Source organism: Ziziphus jujuba, chromosome 9 (assembly GCF_031755915.1).
Source record: "Ziziphus jujuba cultivar Dongzao chromosome 9, ASM3175591v1".
Lineage (NCBI taxonomy): Eukaryota > Viridiplantae > Streptophyta > Magnoliopsida > Rosales > Rhamnaceae > Ziziphus > Ziziphus jujuba.
In genome coordinates this window covers 11,621,334-11,640,836 of record NC_083387.1, presented here as the reverse complement: position 1 = coordinate 11,640,836, position 19,503 = coordinate 11,621,334, and the positions used below count along the sequence as shown (strand labels likewise).

Genomic DNA, 19,503 nt, shown 5'->3' with positions numbered 1-19,503 from the left:
ATTTATTTTTTTAAAATTTTTTATCAAAAAATTAATCAATATTATTGATGTTTAGGTAACATATTACACGTAAATTGTAATAGGACAAATTTTTACCTATTTGTTTAGTTTTGAATAACTTGTAACAAAAAATCCAACTTGTATAAGATGAAAGTTATTTATGGCATTTGGTTGTATCGAAGGTTTCAAAAATAAAAATTTCTACGATATTTCGCTGGTGTTTTAGTTTTTCTGTGAAATGGATAGGAAATTTAGATGTTAAATGGAAACGAACAAAATTTTTAAACTTTTCATCAATATTTTCACAAATTTTCTATTGAAATTTTTGTCAAATATCCACATCAATTTTTTTTCATAATTTTATCAACAAATATATAATTTCCATGAAAATTTTCAAAATTTTTATGAAAATTTTTATTAAATTTATTTTTTTAAAATTTTTTATCAAAAAATTAATCAATATTATTGATGTTTAGGTAACATATTACACGTAAATTGTAATAGGACAAATTTTTACCTATTTGTTTAGTTTTGAATAACTTGTAACAAAAAATCCAACTTGTATAAGATGAAAGTTATTTATGGCATTTGGTTGTATCGAAGGTTTCAAAAATAAAAATTTCTACGATATTTCGCTGGTGTTTTAGTTTTTCTGTGAAATGGATAGGAAATTTAGATGTTAAATGGAAACGAACAAAATTTTTAAACTTTTCATCAATATTTTCACAAATTTTCTATTGAAATTTTTGTCAAATATCCACATCAATTTTTTTTCATAATTTTATCAACAAATATATAATTTCCATGAAAATTTTCAAAATTTTTATGAAAATTTCTATTAAATTTATTTGTTTAAAATTTTTTATCAAAAAATTAATCAATATTATTGATGTTTAGGTAACATATTACATGTAAATTGTAACAGGACAAATTTTTACCTATTTGTTTGGTTTTGAATAACTTGTAACAAAAAATTCAACTTGGATAAGATGAAAGTTATTTATGGCATTTGGTTGTATGGAAGGTTTCAAAAATCAAAATTTCTATGATATTTCACCGGTATTTCAATTTTTCTGTGAAATGGATAGGAAATTTAGATGTTAAATAGAAACGAATAAAATTTTTAAACTTTTCACCGATATTTTCACAAATTTTCTATTGAAATTTTTGTCAAATATTCACATCAATTTTTTTCACAATTTTATCAAAAAAATTATAATTTCCATGAAAATTTCTATTAAATTTATTTTTTAAAATTTTGTTTATCAAAAAATTTATCAATATTATTGATGTTTAATTTTTTACTTATCCATTATATTTTACCATAATAAATTTAATATTTCTATAAATATTATAAAGTATATATAAATTATAATATAAACAAAAATACAAATATGCATGTGAGATAAATCATAAATATGTACAAGAAATATATATTATACATATATAGCTAAATGAATTAATGGAATGTTATAGTAATAACTCATGAGTATCATTTCAAATTCTACCATCAGAAGATAATAATTTTGTATTATGTTAATCAATATCATATAATGATTATCAACTAGAACAAACACATTTAATATAAGATTTATATGATTACATATTAAAAATTATATACAAAATTATCAAAGAGATATAATTTTTAATAATTATTTTCTATATTTCACAACTCAAAATAAAAATGAGGAAGAAATAAATAATTTTCATATTTATCTAGGTGTTCTATGTGGTATTAAGTTGACATTTTATGAAATATAATGTAATCGTAATAATTATTTTATATATTTTAATTAATAAATATTTCCATCAAATATTTATTTTTTGCATTTTTTTATTGATTATATTATATTTATGATTATTAACACTTACTATACATTGATTGATGAAGAGAAATATAAAATTCATTCAATATTTTATAATTTTTTAGTCAATTTGATAATTAATTGATCAAATAACCTAATCCTAAAATTTTAATAAAAAATTTTATTTTTTAATAAAAATTTTCATAATTTTTTATAAATTTTTATCGATATTCGATAATTTTTGATATTTTTTATGAATATGTCTGTATTTTGAACTCCCAATAGCTTTATTCATTTATTATCAACTTAATATCATGTGGAAGCCATTCGTTTGGTTTAATATAGAATTGCGAATTGTGACTTTTAAATGTTTTATCAAGCAAAAAAGGATTAGGAAAAAAAGAAAAAGAAAAGTTATACTGTCTATTATTTTCTTTTCCTTGTTTTGTTTAGTTTATTTTCCGTATATAGGTGTTTTTTTTTATTATTATTATCACTATTTAGGGATTTGAGATTGAGATTCAATGGGGTTGGTGATTTTCATAAAATTAAGTTTTTTTAGCTTTTTCATTAGCATCACAATTGGATGAACACACACACATGCCCTCCAACAGCCATTCAGAATGATGGGTTTTTGTTGGTGTCTAGGCTTTAGTTCCACAAAGTTAGAATAAGACCAACATTGCCAGCCAATACCACAATGACCATTACTAAAGAGTTTGTCATCCATCAAAACAAAGTGAGTGCCAACTGTTTGTAGAGGTCTTCCATGTGGACTGTAAAATTTTATTGTTTTTATTGGGTTGCATTTTCTTACTAAAATCTACGTGTGTGTTTGTGTGTACATAACATATATATATATACTATCCACCCTTCACAGTATATTATATAGTATTACGATTTGCCCAACAACTTGAACATAAAATGGAAAAAATAAATCGTGGCATATAAGACCAAACAAACCACTATGCACATTTAAGTAAACCAGATAATTGTTAAACCAGAGACAAAAATGGCATAATTTTCGAGAGAGAGAAGCCGCTTTCTACTATTTTTATAAAGACATGTTTGGAAGAGATAATGAAATTAGATTTACGGGAACATTCAAAGCACCCCACCAGACTATAATTTTATTTTATTTTCCTTTATTTTTCTTGATCTGACATTGTAAAATGAGCCTTAAATGAAAATTTTATTTGGGATTAAAACTAAGATAAGACTAAGGAGGGTTCTTAAAGAGGAGTGCAAAAGACAAATTGTGCTAACAATCTAGGAGACCAAAAGGGAAGGGAGACAGTGCCCTTAGGACAAATTTTTCTTACACTAACCTATGAGTTCAATTCACTGACTATAGGTATCTATGAAAATTCCCCTAGTTGTCGAAAACTGGAATTGGCCACTTGTCCCGAACCCATTCGCCGTAATAAGAAATTATCAAATTTTTAGATGAGGATAAAACCATGTGAAGCAATGTGAAAAGTCAATAGTCCCACCAGAGGAAGTGGAATGAAGAATCTTGACTATAATACAATCTGCTTTGTTTGAAAACCAATATTTAATTTAAGTTTAATTTGTCTGTTATATAGCTTGGTCTGTTTACTACTTGATCAAATAATGAAGCGGCTAAGATCCAATATACACATTGAGAGGTCACAAATAATAGTTCCTTAGGAAAAGAGAAGCTAAAAAGTGTCTCAAAAAAACAATGGAGGAAATTCCAATAAAGATTAAGCCTTTATAAACTTTTTATGGACGACTTTCCTTTGAAAGAAAACCTCATTAATTACTTTATTTTTTACTGATTTAATTTATTGGTTTACATGAAAATGGTTCAAGAAAAGTAAACTTTGCTAGAAAGGTATAAGTTTAATTTTGCAATAACTTGGTTTACAAGAAAAGTAGTTAGAATAGAATTAAGTATCACGGTATCATATTCCATTAAATAAAAAGATAAGAAGAAAGACTTCCTCCCCGAAAACAAGTAACAATAATGGGATCCACATCTCAACTCAACATGATAATCAAATGCGCAAAGTGCGAAGGAAAAAGATAAGAAAAAGAAGGGTTTTTATTTTGTTTAATTTCCCTCTGTTTTTTTTCTATCAATCAAAACTGAAAAGTGAAATATTGTATGTTGAAACCACTAAATCTATATCTTGCCCATGTGATTATCACACATACCTATTTATCTCCATTATAACACAAAAAATTTTATTGTTATAGATTCTCAAATCTGTTTCATAGCATGTATCTGCCACATTTGACCAATATTGTACATGTTCACCAAACTTTTTGCACTATAGTATTCATTATAAATTTTCTAGTCAGTAGTGAGTGGAATATGAGCAAAGTCCAACCCAAGGCAGATTAGGTACTACATATTATCTTTTACCCAATTTTTTTAAACACAACCTGACAAATCTAAGTAACATGAGATGTCTAGTCCAGATGCACATAAAAACAAGGTCTTCTCAATATAAATGTAAACATCTCCATGTGGATTCTTACTGTCCAAAAGTAAAAGGAAAAAAAAATAACTAATATTAAAAAGGTTTCTTTAGTGGCCATTAATATTGCATATGTCCACAACATGCTTTAACATGTTATATTCAAACAATCAGCAGCAAGAAAGGTTCTTCAGGCATAATATTTTTCCTCTCCATGGATCCAAGAATCTCCTTCTCCAATGATTTTGCTGACACTACTCAACTATCCATCAAGCATGATAACATCTACAGAGAAGCACCTGTTTCTTCGGATTTCGAATTCTCTGTGAATAACTACAAGATGATATCAGCGGACGAGGCTATCTTCGAGGGCATGTTGTTGCCTTTGAAGGATAATTCTACCAACCAGCCTAGGAAAACAACTTTAAAAGATGAATTGCTTCTTGATGATGATGATGAAGATAATTATGAGCAAATGTTTTTGAGGCCATCGAAGAGTTTAGGACGGTGGAAGGAACGTTTGGGACTCAAGAAGGCACACATTTTATCTAAAAAAGCGAATAAGAATGATGGGATTTTGGAAAGAGTAGTTGAAGAGGAAAGGACTACTATGTTTGTTCATGAGGCTGCTCTTATTACCAAGGAAGATCAGGTAAGGTAAACATATTTTTACACATATATATAATATAACAAGACATTATGTAAAATTGGGTTTTGTTAGATATACAATAGGGATATGAGATTATAGTAGAAAATTAATTTTCATGTTGATCAGATTATAATGAGTGATTATAAACATACATCCAACATGCATGGATTTTGTATGGACACAGTTTTATACTAATTCTGTTTCTTATTTTCAGGAATTACTTTTTGATGGAGGGTTGAGATGCAGAGAAAGTGCAATATGATGGAGGGGGAAAAAAATGGATCTAAAGTAAAGGTGGCAAGTACTGGAATTGGAAACAACCCCATTTCTCCAAAGAAGAAGAAAAGAAATTAAGAATCGGCTATTGGAGGAAGACTCTTTTTCCTTCTGTTAGATTTTATGGTATCCTAGATTTATTTACTGCATGTTGGAGGCTGGCTTAACTTTTCTTTTCTTTCTTTTTTTTTTTTTCTCTTTTTTTTTTTTTTGTTTTCCTTTTTTGGGGTATATCCATATTTAATTGTAGAAAACACCTCCTCAATTCTCCTTATGAAATGAGGAACAAGATGGTATCTGGCTGTTGTGGCTCTGTACAAATATTTGCAGTCTCTATGAATCAATATAATTTATTACATTAATATATGTAATTATGGTTTTCACTATTCCATTAGTAATTTTCAACTGGCCTGCCTTTTTTCACGTTTTAGAAATTTTAGCTTGTCTTTTGTTTCTTCGTTTTAATTACCTCTTTTTTTCTTTTTCCTTTTTTTATTTTTTTTTTGTTTTTTTATTTTTATTATTTTTTTTTTTTGAAGAAATAAGCACCAAACGAATTAGATAACTATAATCTTAATTTTCTGAGGCTCTACCATAAACCAGTAACTTAACGCCACCTTGCTAAACTTCTTGCCATCATTTTTTAAAATATATATATATATATATATATATTTTTTTTTTTTTCCAAGGTGGTAAACCAATCCAACTCTTATTTCACATTCTTTCCTTCAGCATTCATTATACATACAACCAGTACCTTACCAGGCACATAAAAACATACATATGTACAATTAGTATCTTATTGCTTTACGCAAAAATCAGCTTCGTATTGGGTAATATATACCAACATGCATTATATACAAGTAATTGTATAATTTACATGCAAACAGATCAATATCAGGGTTCGGCTTGTAGTTTCCGGGTCGTATATCCAATGGCCTGCACGTCCGGAATGAAACACTCTCTCTTTCTAATTCAATTAAACTCGATGCTGTATTCTTACCAACTTCGTTCTTTTATTTGTTTTCCTTACATATATGAATTAACTAATTCCGTATAGCTAATCTTTCACAAATTAAAATTCATTTCTATATTTGATAACCAAAAATTGAAAGCATAGCAACTAAAGTTGGCACATTTTAGGAGTTAAAAATCAGGTACCTAATGATGGTAACAGCAATTCCTGGTACAAGTTCGTAAATGGCATTTCCCTCGTGAGACCTCAAGCAGGAACAGGTCCATCAAATTTAGAACCACAATGGATTTACCAATTAATATACAACATCATTTCTCAAATTTATGCCTAAAATTGGCTAAAACGAAAAGTACCGCCCAAAAGGGGAAAAAATAAAAATAAAAAGAAAAAAGAAAAAAAGAAAAAAACAAGCACTTGACTCGCATCTAGCATTAATATTACACTAGTATAATTACATAATGCTGCTGGTCGCCCAAAATAAAAGAATTTTGAAGAACTATTTACAATCAACAGAATCAACATACATTTGAATGAGGCTTTCGAAAGAATTATAATGGGGTATACATACTAACTACCATTTTTTTTTTTTTTTTTGGGTGAAATACATGGTAACTACTAACTTCTGAAATACATAGTAACTACTAACTTCTATATCAATTCAATTTGTCAGTGTTAAATATTTATAAGCACCCATATCTACACTTTGTACAGAACCACAGCCATGTCTTTGACGGAAAAGAATCTTTTTCGAAAATTTCCCTAAACTGCACACCTGCAATCACCAATAATTACATTTGAGCATGACAAGTTCGAAAAACCAAGACTGAGAAGTACTGTGCCAATAATTCGACGAATTCAATGACAAGGACAAAGAAACTTCCTCTTGAGGACCCAGGAACCCTGGAATCTCGGATTAATATTATTACACCCATAACAATAAATACCTTGGCTAAAAACGAGTGAGAATCATATAAAATTTCTAAATAAACCAATACTAAGTGATACTTGATCAGCAATATACTATATCAAGAATCAAAACAACATTACAAAGATAAACGCAAAAAAAAAAAACTTTCACAAGGAGCAAACTCATTGACACAGTCCACTTGCATTTTCATGTATATGCTAAAAACTTGTAAGATAAAAAACCTTCTACTTATCAAACCTCGCCAAATGAAATATTATTGCTGATATAGTTTTTTCTTAAGCCTCTATGAAATGAGAGTGAAAATAAGTCAACTCAAATAAAACAGAGGCTCAACTTACATGATACATAGGGATCTTACATGAGAAATAAGGAGGTCACATTATTGATCCCCGTTGTTCTGCTGTAAACAAAACAAAATTTCTTGAAAAATCGAAGTGATGGTTTCATCTCCTGCACATATAATTCCAAAAGAAAGTCCACATTTAGAAAGGCCATGTAGTGGTTGAGCAAAAGAAATTTAGGTTGCACAGATAGCTAATTGACTACTCGTTGTTATTGTCCTTACAATCAATTTTGTTCCCATTGCTGAGTAGGACCCAAATATTTCTCCATGGACTCTTTCTTGTGCTGGGGATCAAGGCTGCCCATGAACCAGCACAATTAGTTTTATTCAAGATATTACATACCAATATGCTGAGGAATTATTCTATAATGTCAAAATCTATCGACAAAAACCAACAGCAAAAGCAAACCTATTTCTAACGCCAAGAAGAGTATAATGCAAGGCGCTTGCACAAGCAGAAACTGGAGCTATAGCAGCAGCAGGAACTGCCCGAACAGCACTTGCCAAAGCAGAGCCTGCACTGGCTCCACGCTGGAAGTTTTTCAAGGGTGTTCGAACCAAGGCAGAAGCAGATTTTCCTAGGCCATCACTGAGGCTTTCATATGCCTGTAAACTTGAGAACATCAATAAATGAAGACTGGAAGACTGGATATAATACACTGAAACTGATAGACCTGGCCTTATAAAACTTAGAACTGACAAGAACAAAATACATTGAACCAACCTTACAACAGAAATACCCTTAAATTTAATGCCAAATGTGTTCTCTAAATGCTATAAGCAGTAACATCAGCAACTAGAAGTTCTTTCTTCTCACAACCAGGTTTCTTGAAAATCCAACATGATACCTACTCCTCTGGAGTATCAATCAGACTTTAGAGAAAGCAGTACTTAAAGACACATTATCACTAAATTTATTACTAAATACTTGTTTCAGGGAGCCAATATCTCACCCTACCAGTTATAACATGTTTAAATGTTTACCTGTTCAATTCCTTGTTGAGCATCTTTAGGCTGATTAAATCGAACATTTGTTTTCAATTTACTCGGTATGGGCCATGGTATAGAAGGAGAAATGGTTGTAGAAAGATATTCTGCTTGGAGCAAAATATTGTGAGCTCCAGCTGCCAAATGTACTCCAAGCCCAATAGCCTCAAGTGAAATACTTCTAAGGAATGCGGTTGCACCTGGAAGCAAGACGATATATTCAGACCAATATAAATAGCTGGGTACAGCTTTGAAGCAATTTATAACCAAAACCGTTGAAGCTCTACTGCCTACATTAAATACATTCTTACAAACCGATACATTCTCTAAAAACCAAAACTCTGAATATGACTCGAATGCCTTGCTTTAACATAGGACCATCCAAATTTTAACATCAAATATTTTCTCAATTCAACTTACCTCTTTGCATTCCCTTAAGTAGTCTCTTATCCTTCCTGTAATTTTCAATAGGCATAGAGACTAGTTTTGTAGCACCAGCACCAACAGCAACCAATGAACGTACTGCAGGAAGACCTTGTAATATTTTATGAATCTGCATTTGGAAACCATAACTACTTATCAACACACCATTAACTGCAAAGGGTCACCACTCTTGAGAGGTAGAAAGAGTGCTACTAAACCTGATTTTGAGATATATCTTCCAACCACTCCCCTACAATTGTTTCACACACGCTTCCCCAGCCATAGATACCAACAGCATGAACGTGCTTGAGTTGTAGCTCAACCCCCTGAAATCAATTTGTGAAAGTGAGACTATAGGCTATGGCTTTGCTCATATTGATCAGAAGCTAATTGCAGTCAATAAACTTCGGCAACAAAACACAAGAAGTCACCGGTTTCACCATTATTTATCAGGATTCAAGGGTACACAATTAACTGACATAGAATAAGATTACCGGAGTGACCATAGCTGTTTAAATATATATAATTAGTTGATGTCATAAAAATACATCAAAAAAATCTAATTATGCACACAGCCTGCCATAACTGATGCATCAAACAGATGTCTCCACATGTCAAAAGTGGAATACAATATTAAATGATGCTTTACAGGCACATTACAAAACCTAGAATATGCTTTCGCACATATAGCCATTGCAATTTACAAGCCCTCTTTCTCATATCTAATATGAAATGTGACAAACAAATATGCTACAGAATCCCCTAGGTCAATGATATACATTATACAACATCCCTTTAAAATATAAATCAACTAAAAGCTAGGCACTTATATTAAAAACTGATGATCATCAATTGCAGCAGCAGATAACCAAACTGGGAGTGCAATATGAATATAGGTGGTTAAGAAAAAATTAAAAGAAATGGTTCAAGGCCTTATCTGTGGACAATTAGAAACATGAACCTTTTTTTTTTTTTTTTAGGTTAGTAAAAGTTAACAGGAACCACATTCTCTAACAGGTAAAATTGAAACAGATTACCTTCCATGGAACAAGATTAACAAGTTCCACATACTTCCCGCCTCCCAGTGCTGGTAGATCAACACGGCAGGGACTGTAATCAACCCGAATAAGAATAGGCCATATGTCAACTTTCTGAAAAAAATAAATAAATAAATAAATAAAAAATTAAACATCTCAGTACATTGCCTAGACTAGATTCAAAACCCACAAATTCATTAAATAAATAAGATACAACTGATATAGAAAAACCAGTTGGTTTTGGTACTAATAATTGGCCAAGGTGATGTGGAAGTCTGCTGTTTTATCTTTGCTGAGGATAATTTGGATTGAAAGGAACAATAGAATCTTTGAAGACAAAATAATGAGTGGTGCAGATCTTTTTGAGAAGGCTAAATACTTAGAAGCTTTGTGGGCTTCAACAGATAAAGCTTTCAAAAATTTTCCTTTTTCTTATATTCTAAATTGGAAAGATGTCATGGGTGGTTGATGCGCGTTTTATAAGTCTTTGTTATTGTTTCAATGTTGTTTTTTTTTTTTTCTTTTTTTTTGAGGATTTCTTATCCTCGCCTTTACCTTTTGTATTGATTTCCTATCAATGAAAGGTTGTTTCTTATAATATTTATATATGTATATATATAGAAACACCAAATTCCCTAGCATAATTGAAAATAAAAAATTGACTTCACATGGATGTCCCAAAAGAAAACAAAGATAGCCAGATGAAAAGGAATTGTCAGTATCCAAGAACCATAGCTTAACCAAACTTATGAATACGAACAGTGACTAACCAAATTACAGCTTCCATGGAGGTTTCATCAAGTTGCGGGATGATTTTGACAACACAAACTAGTGTAATCCCTTATGTCTCAGGGTGCATTTATGGGGAAGGAATAATTCTTTGAGGACATGAAAATTTAGGTACACAACCTCCAGATAATTCTGTCTCAGTCACTTCCACTGAATGTGAACTACCCAGGATCTATTGGTCCCCTGATATTCTTTACTAGTTTATATAAAATTGGATTTAAGATCTAAACCATCTCTTCTCTGTATTTCTTTTCTTTTTAATCATCTTCTTTTTCCAGATTCTACTCTTGCAGATGTAGGTGTAGCAGGAATATTCATTAAATATGTAGCTGGGATTTGGTTTGAAGTGAGTGTCAAAAAAGAATTCAAGTCAAGGCCCTAAGTAGGTTGGAAACAGAGCTCTAACCAACCCAATATCAGAGCGTTAGGTGATCTTATGCATTTTTCCAATAACTTATCAAAAGAAGCAAGTTCACAAATAAAGTTCATGGGTATAACTTAAGATGCAGCAAAACTGAAGACAATCAAGAAAAAAGAAGAAAAAAGAGAGTAAAAGAAAATAAATAGTAAGTCCTAAATTGAGACACAACTTGCCTGAAAGTAAGGAAGAAATGCCTCCTCTACGCTCGTACTGTGCCCTGCAACAGTATTACTCATCACCGGCAATGATGTGGAACCATCTGAATCTTTATGATGACCTGGAGACTGGTCAACTGATGAGCTTTTTGCCCCAAAAAAGGTGATGAGGAAATCAAGTTGGCGCTGGTGAAGATGCAAACGCATGGGAAGGAATGCAATGCGTAACCTGAAAGGAAGGGAAATAAAAGATTTAGCACCCATTTAACAATGTTACAACAGCATTTATAGTTCAATAAAAAATCATCTGAAAAAACAAAGCCAATAAAATGAGCCATAATTATTGACAGAACCTAAAACATAGAGCAATCTAAACAAGATAAAGAAGATACTACTATTATGGATAAGATTTTTCTTCTGTTGCAAAGAAGCGCAATTGCGCATATAAAGCTTACTAAACCAAACAACAATCAAAGGGCCACCAACAAATTTGAAAGAAAACCTCTGCATTTTCCATTTCTGATAATTTGCAAACATAAATTTTTCAGGTTTTAGTTTAACTCGAAAATTTTGATAGAAAAACTCAGCTAGGCTCGGGAGAACCACTTATATTGCAAAGAATATATGTAAGATACTTGCCGATACTCTTCAAGAGGTGTTAAAGGATCAGGTCTAACAGATTCTAAGTCGAGCTTGAATGCTTTTGAGGACGACTTCCGAGGATGATCCTTTGAACAATAATATCCTAGCACCTTCCAGTTCAAAAAGTAGAGATATTTTAAAACCTTAATGTAGAATGCACAAAATCAGACTCGTAAGAGAATAATAATCTTTTACCAGTTTCCAAGGAGCATCTCTGCTTCTATCATCAAGATAAAAATCTTGAACTGAAAGAGAAAGCTTAGAAACATGTATTTCACCAACTGGAAACATGTCATATTGAAATTCCATTCCAGATAGTGAAAGCTCTAGACATACAGTCGTATCCCTTCCACCACCATTTTTAGGCTGCCGACCATTCTTTCTGCAGTAGTGCCAATCAAAACCAGCATGCATTCTCCATCTGATATTAATGTTTTTAAGAAGTAAACGCCCTATGGCCTTTGTCAAATTGTTGGCTTTATCATTGTCAATAGAAGAGAGCTGGTCTTCCTCGTATTTGCTCACACTACACCCCTCACTTGCCTTCAAAACATGGTCTTCTACTATTCTGAAAGAGGCATCCCTATACCATCCATTAATTTCTCCTCCAAGATCTCCACTACCAACATCACCCGAGCTGCATTTATGAATCTCATGCGATGATTTTCCACCAATTGATAATTCTATTGGCTGTAACTCAGTTAAACAATAGCCTTCTATAAACTCTGGTAAGTTACCTTCTATAAAAGATGAGGTTTGACTACTTTCCATTTCTATTACAGGCACTAACCCATTGAATGACTGATTAGAAGAAAGACTATCAAAGCTTATGTTATCCAACTCTTCAAGAAAGTTTTCATCATGAGAAATATGACTTTGCAATTCAGAAGAACCATGAGGGTAGATTTCATTCGTACTTACGTGAAATGCATCTTCACGTATCTCATCCATCAAGCCAACGGACCCAGGGTCAGTCTGGATGCCTACACTTGAAGAAGACCTTTCAGAAATTGATGTTGCAGAATGACCATCAGAGAACCTAATCTCATCATTTAACCATTTTCTCTCTTGTTCCTGTTGAACTTTATTCCATCTAGTCTGCAAGTGCACAACTGATTCCTCAAGATCAGGAGCAAATAGCTGTTGCAATTGAGCAGCTAAACGAATCATACTAGAAGTGGTGTCTCCACAAGTATCTACATGAATGTGAGATTTAGAACATTCTACCTCCCATAGAAGGCCACTCTTACAATTGGTTCTCAAAATTGCTTCAACAAGTGCCTCCTGAGCAATTTTAACATAGCCAATCTTGTGAAGATGTTCTGCACCGTAAGAACCACATAAATTATCACACTCTGACACCATACAGAGAAGCAGTCCAAGATCTTGTATCCTAATTTTGTATTCATTTTCCATAGAACCTGCCACAGCTGAATTTGAGAGATTTAAGGACGACGCAGCCAATAGACATGCAACATACTCCTCACCAACTTGTTCTTTGCCATTTGAAAACACTTCACTCTTAGCCTCTCCATTCTTAACGTAAGGTTCATAACTCAACCCAATGTCCACTAAATTAAGAACAAAAGAAGATCCACAAGGTGCATCCAAATCCCCATTTTGCAAACGCTTCTCATTTTGTTCAATTTCAGTCGAGGAAACACTGAAAAAGGAGAATATTGCATCTAACCAATCCAAGCGACCACCTGCAGCAACAAGTGTGCCACATCTGACAGTTATAGATGTAAAACCATGGAAACTCTCGGGCTCCCACAAGTATATAATATCAGAACCAGCCAACCTACATGACAATGCATTTGATCCTCCTCCATCACCACGTTTCATTGCAGAATTACTACATGAAATCAGGAGAAACTCCTGTTCAGGAACGCCAGTGATGGAACCCCATAATTTGCCTTCATTATGCGCTAACCAGAAGAAATTGGCACCCTTATTGCCACCAATATTTGAGACAGACAGCAAGCAAAACTTCTGAATTTTCAGTTTTAGATGACACCATGAACCAGGAAGTTCCCTCTGTATCGAGACCTTGATATTCTCCTTTAACTCCGGGCTAATCAAAAATTCTGCATCATCACAGTCCACAAGAATAGATGTCTGTGACATGGTAGATTCTGCCTTAACATTGTCTCCAGCAGGTGTCACACACGACAATCCACTTACCATCTTATCCAAAAGACAGCATAAGCCTTGATATTGAGGACTGCCTAATTTGACTGTAACAGCCGGTAGATGAACATGCAGTAAAATTGCAGAGCTCAAAATAATCTCTTCTCGAGTTTGAGAATTTAGATCCTCCATATCTTTCACGGTAGATACAGAAGCAAACTCGTAACCTTTTCCCACAGAATTATTACCGCTCTTTGAATCCTCAAAAGTAGCTAGCAACTTGGCTCTCTTTGCTATCCAAGGACCAGTCACAAGACCCTCCTGCAAACACATACTAATGACAGAAAGATAATCTGTTCTGTTGCTCGCAGATAAAATGTTCTCAGCCGAAAATTTCTGTCTCTGCATGTTACTGGAGTAAATTCCAACATGATTTTTACTTGCAGGATTGATCAAGAAAATGTCAAGATTAGCAAAATTCAAATGTATAGAACATGTCGTTGTGGAAGAATATCTTTTCTGTGACCTTCCACCTAAACCACTGTCTTGATATGTTTTTCTATTATCAGCTGATGGTAAAGAAAAATCAAGAGCAACAAATTGATCCCAGGAAGAGAAGCGTCTAATATCTTTGTCACTTCCAAGAGGGAAACATAGGATCACCCTCGCACTATGGAGAGATATGTTACCTTGTACACTTTCTGTTGATGACAAAGCTGCAATGCAAGAACTAGAGCCTCTTTCAACATCCCCATGGGATGATCCATGCTTTTCGTTGAAGGTCTCAGATGGAAATACACCAGGCTTTTCAAAAGATTTTCCAATCTCCTTGAACAGTTCTAATAACATATTTATCAAGGGGAAATCCACCCAGAAAACAAATGGTGGCAATTTCACTGAAAAGGATGTGTGCCCCATTGGACAGCTATTCAATGAACTTGATTTCACAGTAAATTGGCAATAAGTGACACCTGAAGTTTTAAGCATTGTAACTTTGAACACATTGTTTCTATTTCCAAATGGAAAATCTTCAACTGCTAAACAATTTAACTTGTCTGAACATTCAACCGACGAGGCAAGTGAGGGAAGAGCATCTTGAACATCTTCTTGAAGTCGTTGAATCTTTTGCATTTGGCTGTTATTATCATCATTAAACCCTTGTAAGCCAGAGTCCACATCACCATCTTTGTAGTGTAAGCAATGAATAATCTCAAGATACTTCAATGTTCCTTCGAACCTCATTTCTTGAGGACATACCTGTTGAACTTATCAATGTTTCAAGTTAGTGTAGTGAAATATAAAGTGCCAACAAGTTTCCATAGCACATATGTTAACATGCATATTAGGGGATGGGGGGAATTTCCCTGACACACTTATTACCTGCACTCCAAGTTGTATGTCTCGGCATTCCGCACCTAGATGAGGAATGTATGATGCAGCATTAATCTGATCACCCTTATCACATGGATATTTCTTGTTTTCATCTTGGAAGGACAAAAACACAGATATTCCAGCAAAAGTTGCCTTAAGATTGGTTTCAACATGCTGCTGTTCTGTAGAGAATGAATTATAAAAATCAAAGTGTCAACAACAAATGCCACAAATAAAAAGTTATACATCATGTGAGATGACATGAAACAAATGGTAAAGAATATAAACAGAACCTTAGGAACAATAGCTCATGCACACATACTGTTGACCTTTACAAGAAAAGAAAATGCCTTCGAACAGCTAAAATTACAGTGTGTTTGAGGGTTAGGGACTGCAACAGCATTGTTTACAATGTTCAGGGGTATTGATGCCAAAAGGAAAAAAATTCAGGGACTAAAGTGCAGAATTTTGAAGGTTCACAGTGAATAGATGAAAAAACTCATTTCTTATGGAAGCCTAACAAGAACCTTTTTTTTTTTTTTTTTACTTCCCTTGGTTTCCTAGTTAGCCCAGACACACTAATGGAGAATACGAATGGATAACTAGAATTTAGAGGATTTTTATTTTATCAGGATTTTGATTTAGTTTCCTTGTTTTATTAGGTTTCCTTATTGTGTTTAGTTTCCTAATATTAGTAGGTTGCTTTCATATAGATAGGGATCATAGCACCCTATCAAACAGATTATTGTGAATATGAAATATTGATTAAAGTTATTCTCCCTTTGGGGTTTTTCCCCATTTTTTTCTCTCTAATATCTGTCTATTTCTCTCTTTATTCCTTTAATTCTACCCTCTTCTTCTATGAGCTCCCATTTCTTCCAATTCTCCCTCCCTTTCATCAAATTCTGTCTCTTTCTTCTACTTCTCATTCCTATCCTACATCAAACCCACTCCTAACCAAATAACATTTGACATAAGTTTCATAAAAGTTAAAAAGCTACATCTTCACATCATTCACCATCGACACAATATGGTATGAGAATAATGTATCGAGAATTACTAACCTAGTTTACATGCAAATAAACAGCAAACATGTAGAATTATTTTACAAGGGAAATACATATACCAGACGGAACATGCAAAGATCCAGAAGCAAGGCTGGATGCAGCAGTAATAGCACTGAAAAGTGTCCAGTTCCACATCCCGCTGCTTCCTAACACCGATTGAGAACTTCTCATTCCATCAAAACACTCAAAGAACTGATCCACACTGCACAAAGGACACAAGCATTAATGTAAGAGCATAAAAAAGAATTAACATGCACCAGATATTCCAAATTGTAATCTGATTCCTAGTTTACATGTTTCATGCATGGTATTACCAGATCCAGTAAAGTATGAGGCACATGAAAATAAATAAACTCAACAAAGAAGAAAGGCATGAAATAATTATCATCTTCAAACTAGAATTCATACTTTATTTCCTTTCTTATATTTTCTATTTTGCAGGGGAGGGGGGGCATGAGTTCAGAAGCAGATAGACTAGAAAACATTTAGAAGAAATTAAAGCACTGGAAAGAATGCTGGCGGTATTTCCAACTGCAATGGTGATTTGAAAATAAGAGGGAAAGAAGAAATTGACAATTTCAAGAAGACTACCGACCTTGCCCCAAAATCAAGTTCTTCAGCACCAACTTTTTGACTTCTATCCGAATATAATGGTACCCAATCAGATATAAGATGTGGCCCAGGTAGCACAGCTTCAGCTACACATTCTTTCATTGTCAAAGAGGATAAATCAGTGGAAAAGCCCCCATGAATTGGAACCACCTTGTTCACTGGAAAGGCAGTAGATACCGGTTTTGATGAATGGCAGTTGGACACTGAAGTAAGGTGAACAGTATCTGTTGACTTATTAAGGATAGAATCATTTCCATTCTTCTCCAACTTATTAAATTTTTCCCATGAATGTAAAAGCCATTTTATTGTGCTGGGTTGAAATTTTAAATCCACAGGGTCAATAGAAACATCTGCATCCACTTTACGAATGTCCAAAGATCCATTTTCCCAAGGTATGCTTAATTTTACATTTCCTGAAAAACCGCCTTTCTTCCCTGTCAGGATTGGAGTTGTAACACTTGATGAACAGCACTCTGTCAATGATTCACCAAGTGTTGTTTCTGTATGCGGAAAGCATGTTTTATTCTCAAAGCCATCCATTTGAAGAAGTTCAAATATTGCTCCTTCAAACTTTACAAAATTTGTTAGCTGACTAATCCCAAGAAAGCTCCCAGCTTGTGTTTTAGGCTTCGGATTAGCATAATCAGAAACACAAGTTCCACATTCTGTCTCAGAAATTCTAAGTACCAAGGCTGTATGACTACCCGATTTCTTCTCATCCTTGTGTGAATATGGATCAAATGCGACTATCAATTTTTTTATCTTAACATGGAAGCTCGTAAGAAACTCCTTGACCATATTCGCTATTGTCTTAACACCTTGATGTACATCCGCAGAAGTAGATTTTGCAGCTTTTTCAATGACATCATGACCAGCATCGCAATGAAGGTCTCCATTACCATCCTGACCAGAGTTGCAAGTTTCAGCTCCAGCACGTAAATTATACTCCGCACAGGGAGCAAGCACAAGCTCAAGTTCATCCACCTCAACTTGACAACCTTTAACCTTCCAAGGCAATCTAACTAATAGAGAACCAACGGATCCTTCTTTTATCATAAGAGACGCAGCTGCACCCAACTGCAAGTGGCAGCCACAAGAAGGAAATATAAGTAAATGGCAAGCTTAGCATGCAATAACAAAAACTCCAGCACAATCCAAATTATAGGAAACCCAGTCACCCAGGCAACAGGTCCCAGTGAAATATGCCATACCACGGAAGATAAGAATTTAAATCAAACCAAAAATCACAAAACAAAACTAAGATAGCAAAATTCAAATAGCCCACAAAATTTTGAGACGGAAATCACATCAAAGAAGAAGATTATGAGTAATAATTTTTTTTTTTTTTTCAACTGAACCAAATAGGAAACTCAACTAAACAACACAAAATAACGATAATATTTAAAAATTTAAAAAGAAAAAAAAAAGAGCGAGTTAAAAAATAAAAATCCAACATTTTTAACTTTTTTTTTTCCTTTTTAATTTCTAATAAAACAGAATTAGCTAACACTCGAAAAAATAAATAAATAAATAAATAAGAAGAAGAAGAAAAAAGAAAAAACAGCTTGGAACCTTCTCATTAATATAATCGACATTAAGCGCGAGATCACTGAGCTGAATTGTGCCTTGAGTGAGCTGCACATCGAGCTGGTCGAGATCGATATCCCCCAACAAAAACTGACCCAACTTCTTCTTCAACAAGAATTTACACAACCTCTTCAAAGCCCACCGCGAGAACATCGCCTCAGCAGATTTCGCGATGTTCCACGGAAACATGGTCGGCCGGTGGTGGTGGTGGTGGTGACCACAACCGACGAAGATAACAAAAACCAAGACAAAGAAGAGAAATTGAGCGAATTGGGGGGAAACAAAACACACAAAATTTTAGGGTTTGGAGGTCAAGCAATAATAAGGTATCGAAACTTTGGTGGCGATGGAAGGTCGAGTTGGAGCTCGAACCTCCATCTGTGAAAGAAGAGCGCTGCGATAATGATTTTGAGGAACTTTGGGCGAGATAGATATTTGAAACGGGTTGGCGAAGACAACGATTTTTAAATTTTTTTTTTTTATTTAAAAAAAAAAAATTTGGGGTTTGCTCAAATCCTCCGAGAGAGACTTTGGTCTCTTTTTGCGTTTACGTTTGCGTTTTGGTTTCCGTGCTGGTCGTGAATTGTCCTACTAAACGTAAAACGGCTTCTTCTTTTTTTATGTTATTTTTTTTTTTTAAATAAAACGATTAGCATAAAAGCAATTTGAAGTACACGGTCCAATAATAAAATACGAAAACAACAAAAAAATAATAATAATAATAATTACAAATGGAAGAATCTGGCATAGTATAAAACAAATACTAAAGGAGGAAATTAATTTTATTTATTTATTTATTTTATGAATAAAGTACTAAAACGTTGGAAATCATTACTCTCTAATGTGGTAAAAATGGTG

At 33.3% G+C, this 19,503-nt stretch overlaps 2 protein-coding genes across 8 annotated transcripts; one reads left to right on the top strand and one right to left on the bottom strand.

Moving 5' to 3' along the window:
- Positions 1-4,325: 4,325 nt before the first annotated feature.
- On the top strand, positions 4,326-6,765 carry LOC107427073 (uncharacterized). Of its 2 annotated transcripts, none has more exons than XM_025077833.3 (2): positions 4,326-4,909; positions 5,116-6,765. In XM_025077833.3, the coding sequence occupies exons 1-2, from the start codon at positions 4,467-4,469 to the stop codon at positions 5,138-5,140; spliced, it is 468 nt and encodes a 155-aa protein (XP_024933601.2). In that variant the 5' UTR covers positions 4,326-4,466; the 3' UTR covers positions 5,141-6,765. The 2 variants fall into 2 exon arrangements, with proteins under 2 accessions (XP_024933601.2, XP_015892893.2); XM_016037407.4 differs by having other exon boundaries at positions 4,331-4,904.
- LOC107427074 (autophagy-related protein 2) lies at positions 6,553-19,215 on the bottom strand. Of its 6 annotated transcripts, none has more exons than XM_060820486.1 (15): positions 18,631-19,212; positions 17,042-18,135; positions 16,506-16,648; positions 15,389-15,561; positions 12,074-15,265; positions 11,876-11,988; positions 11,251-11,465; positions 9,872-9,981; positions 9,053-9,160; positions 8,832-8,964; positions 8,409-8,611; positions 7,834-8,030; positions 7,647-7,721; positions 7,440-7,531; positions 6,553-6,925 (listed from the first exon to the last, which is right to left on the bottom strand). In XM_060820486.1, the coding sequence occupies exons 1-13, from the start codon at positions 18,832-18,834 to the stop codon at positions 7,649-7,651; spliced, it is 5,958 nt and encodes a 1,985-aa protein (XP_060676469.1). In that variant the 5' UTR covers positions 18,835-19,212; the 3' UTR covers positions 6,553-6,925; positions 7,440-7,531; positions 7,647-7,648. The 6 variants fall into 6 exon arrangements, with proteins under 6 accessions (XP_060676469.1, XP_060676468.1, XP_060676472.1 ...); XM_060820485.1 differs by having other exon boundaries at positions 7,420-7,531; positions 18,631-19,211; XM_060820489.1 differs by lacking the exon at positions 7,834-8,030 and having other exon boundaries at positions 7,420-7,531; positions 18,631-19,213.
- Between the last annotated feature and the right edge of the window lie 288 nt (positions 19,216-19,503).

Coding starts and splice junctions, on each gene's coding strand:
- LOC107427073 (XM_016037407.4), top strand. CDS start 4,467: ATGGATCCAAGAATCTCCTTCTCCAATGATTTTGCTGACACTACTCAA. Junction 4,905..5,115: donor TTATTACCAAGGAAGATCAG/GTAAGGTAAACA, acceptor TCTTATTTTCAG/GAATTACTTTTTGATGGAGG.
- LOC107427074 (XM_060820486.1), bottom strand. CDS start 18,834: ATGTTTCCGTGGAACATCGCGAAATCTGCTGAGGCGATGTTCTCGCGG. Junction 15,266..15,388: donor ACATACAACTTGGAGTGCAG/GTAATAAGTGTG, acceptor TAAGTTCAACAG/GTATGTCCTCAAGAAATGAG. Junction 11,989..12,073: donor GAGATGCTCCTTGGAAACTG/GTAAAAGATTAT, acceptor TTGAACTGGAAG/GTGCTAGGATATTATTGTTC.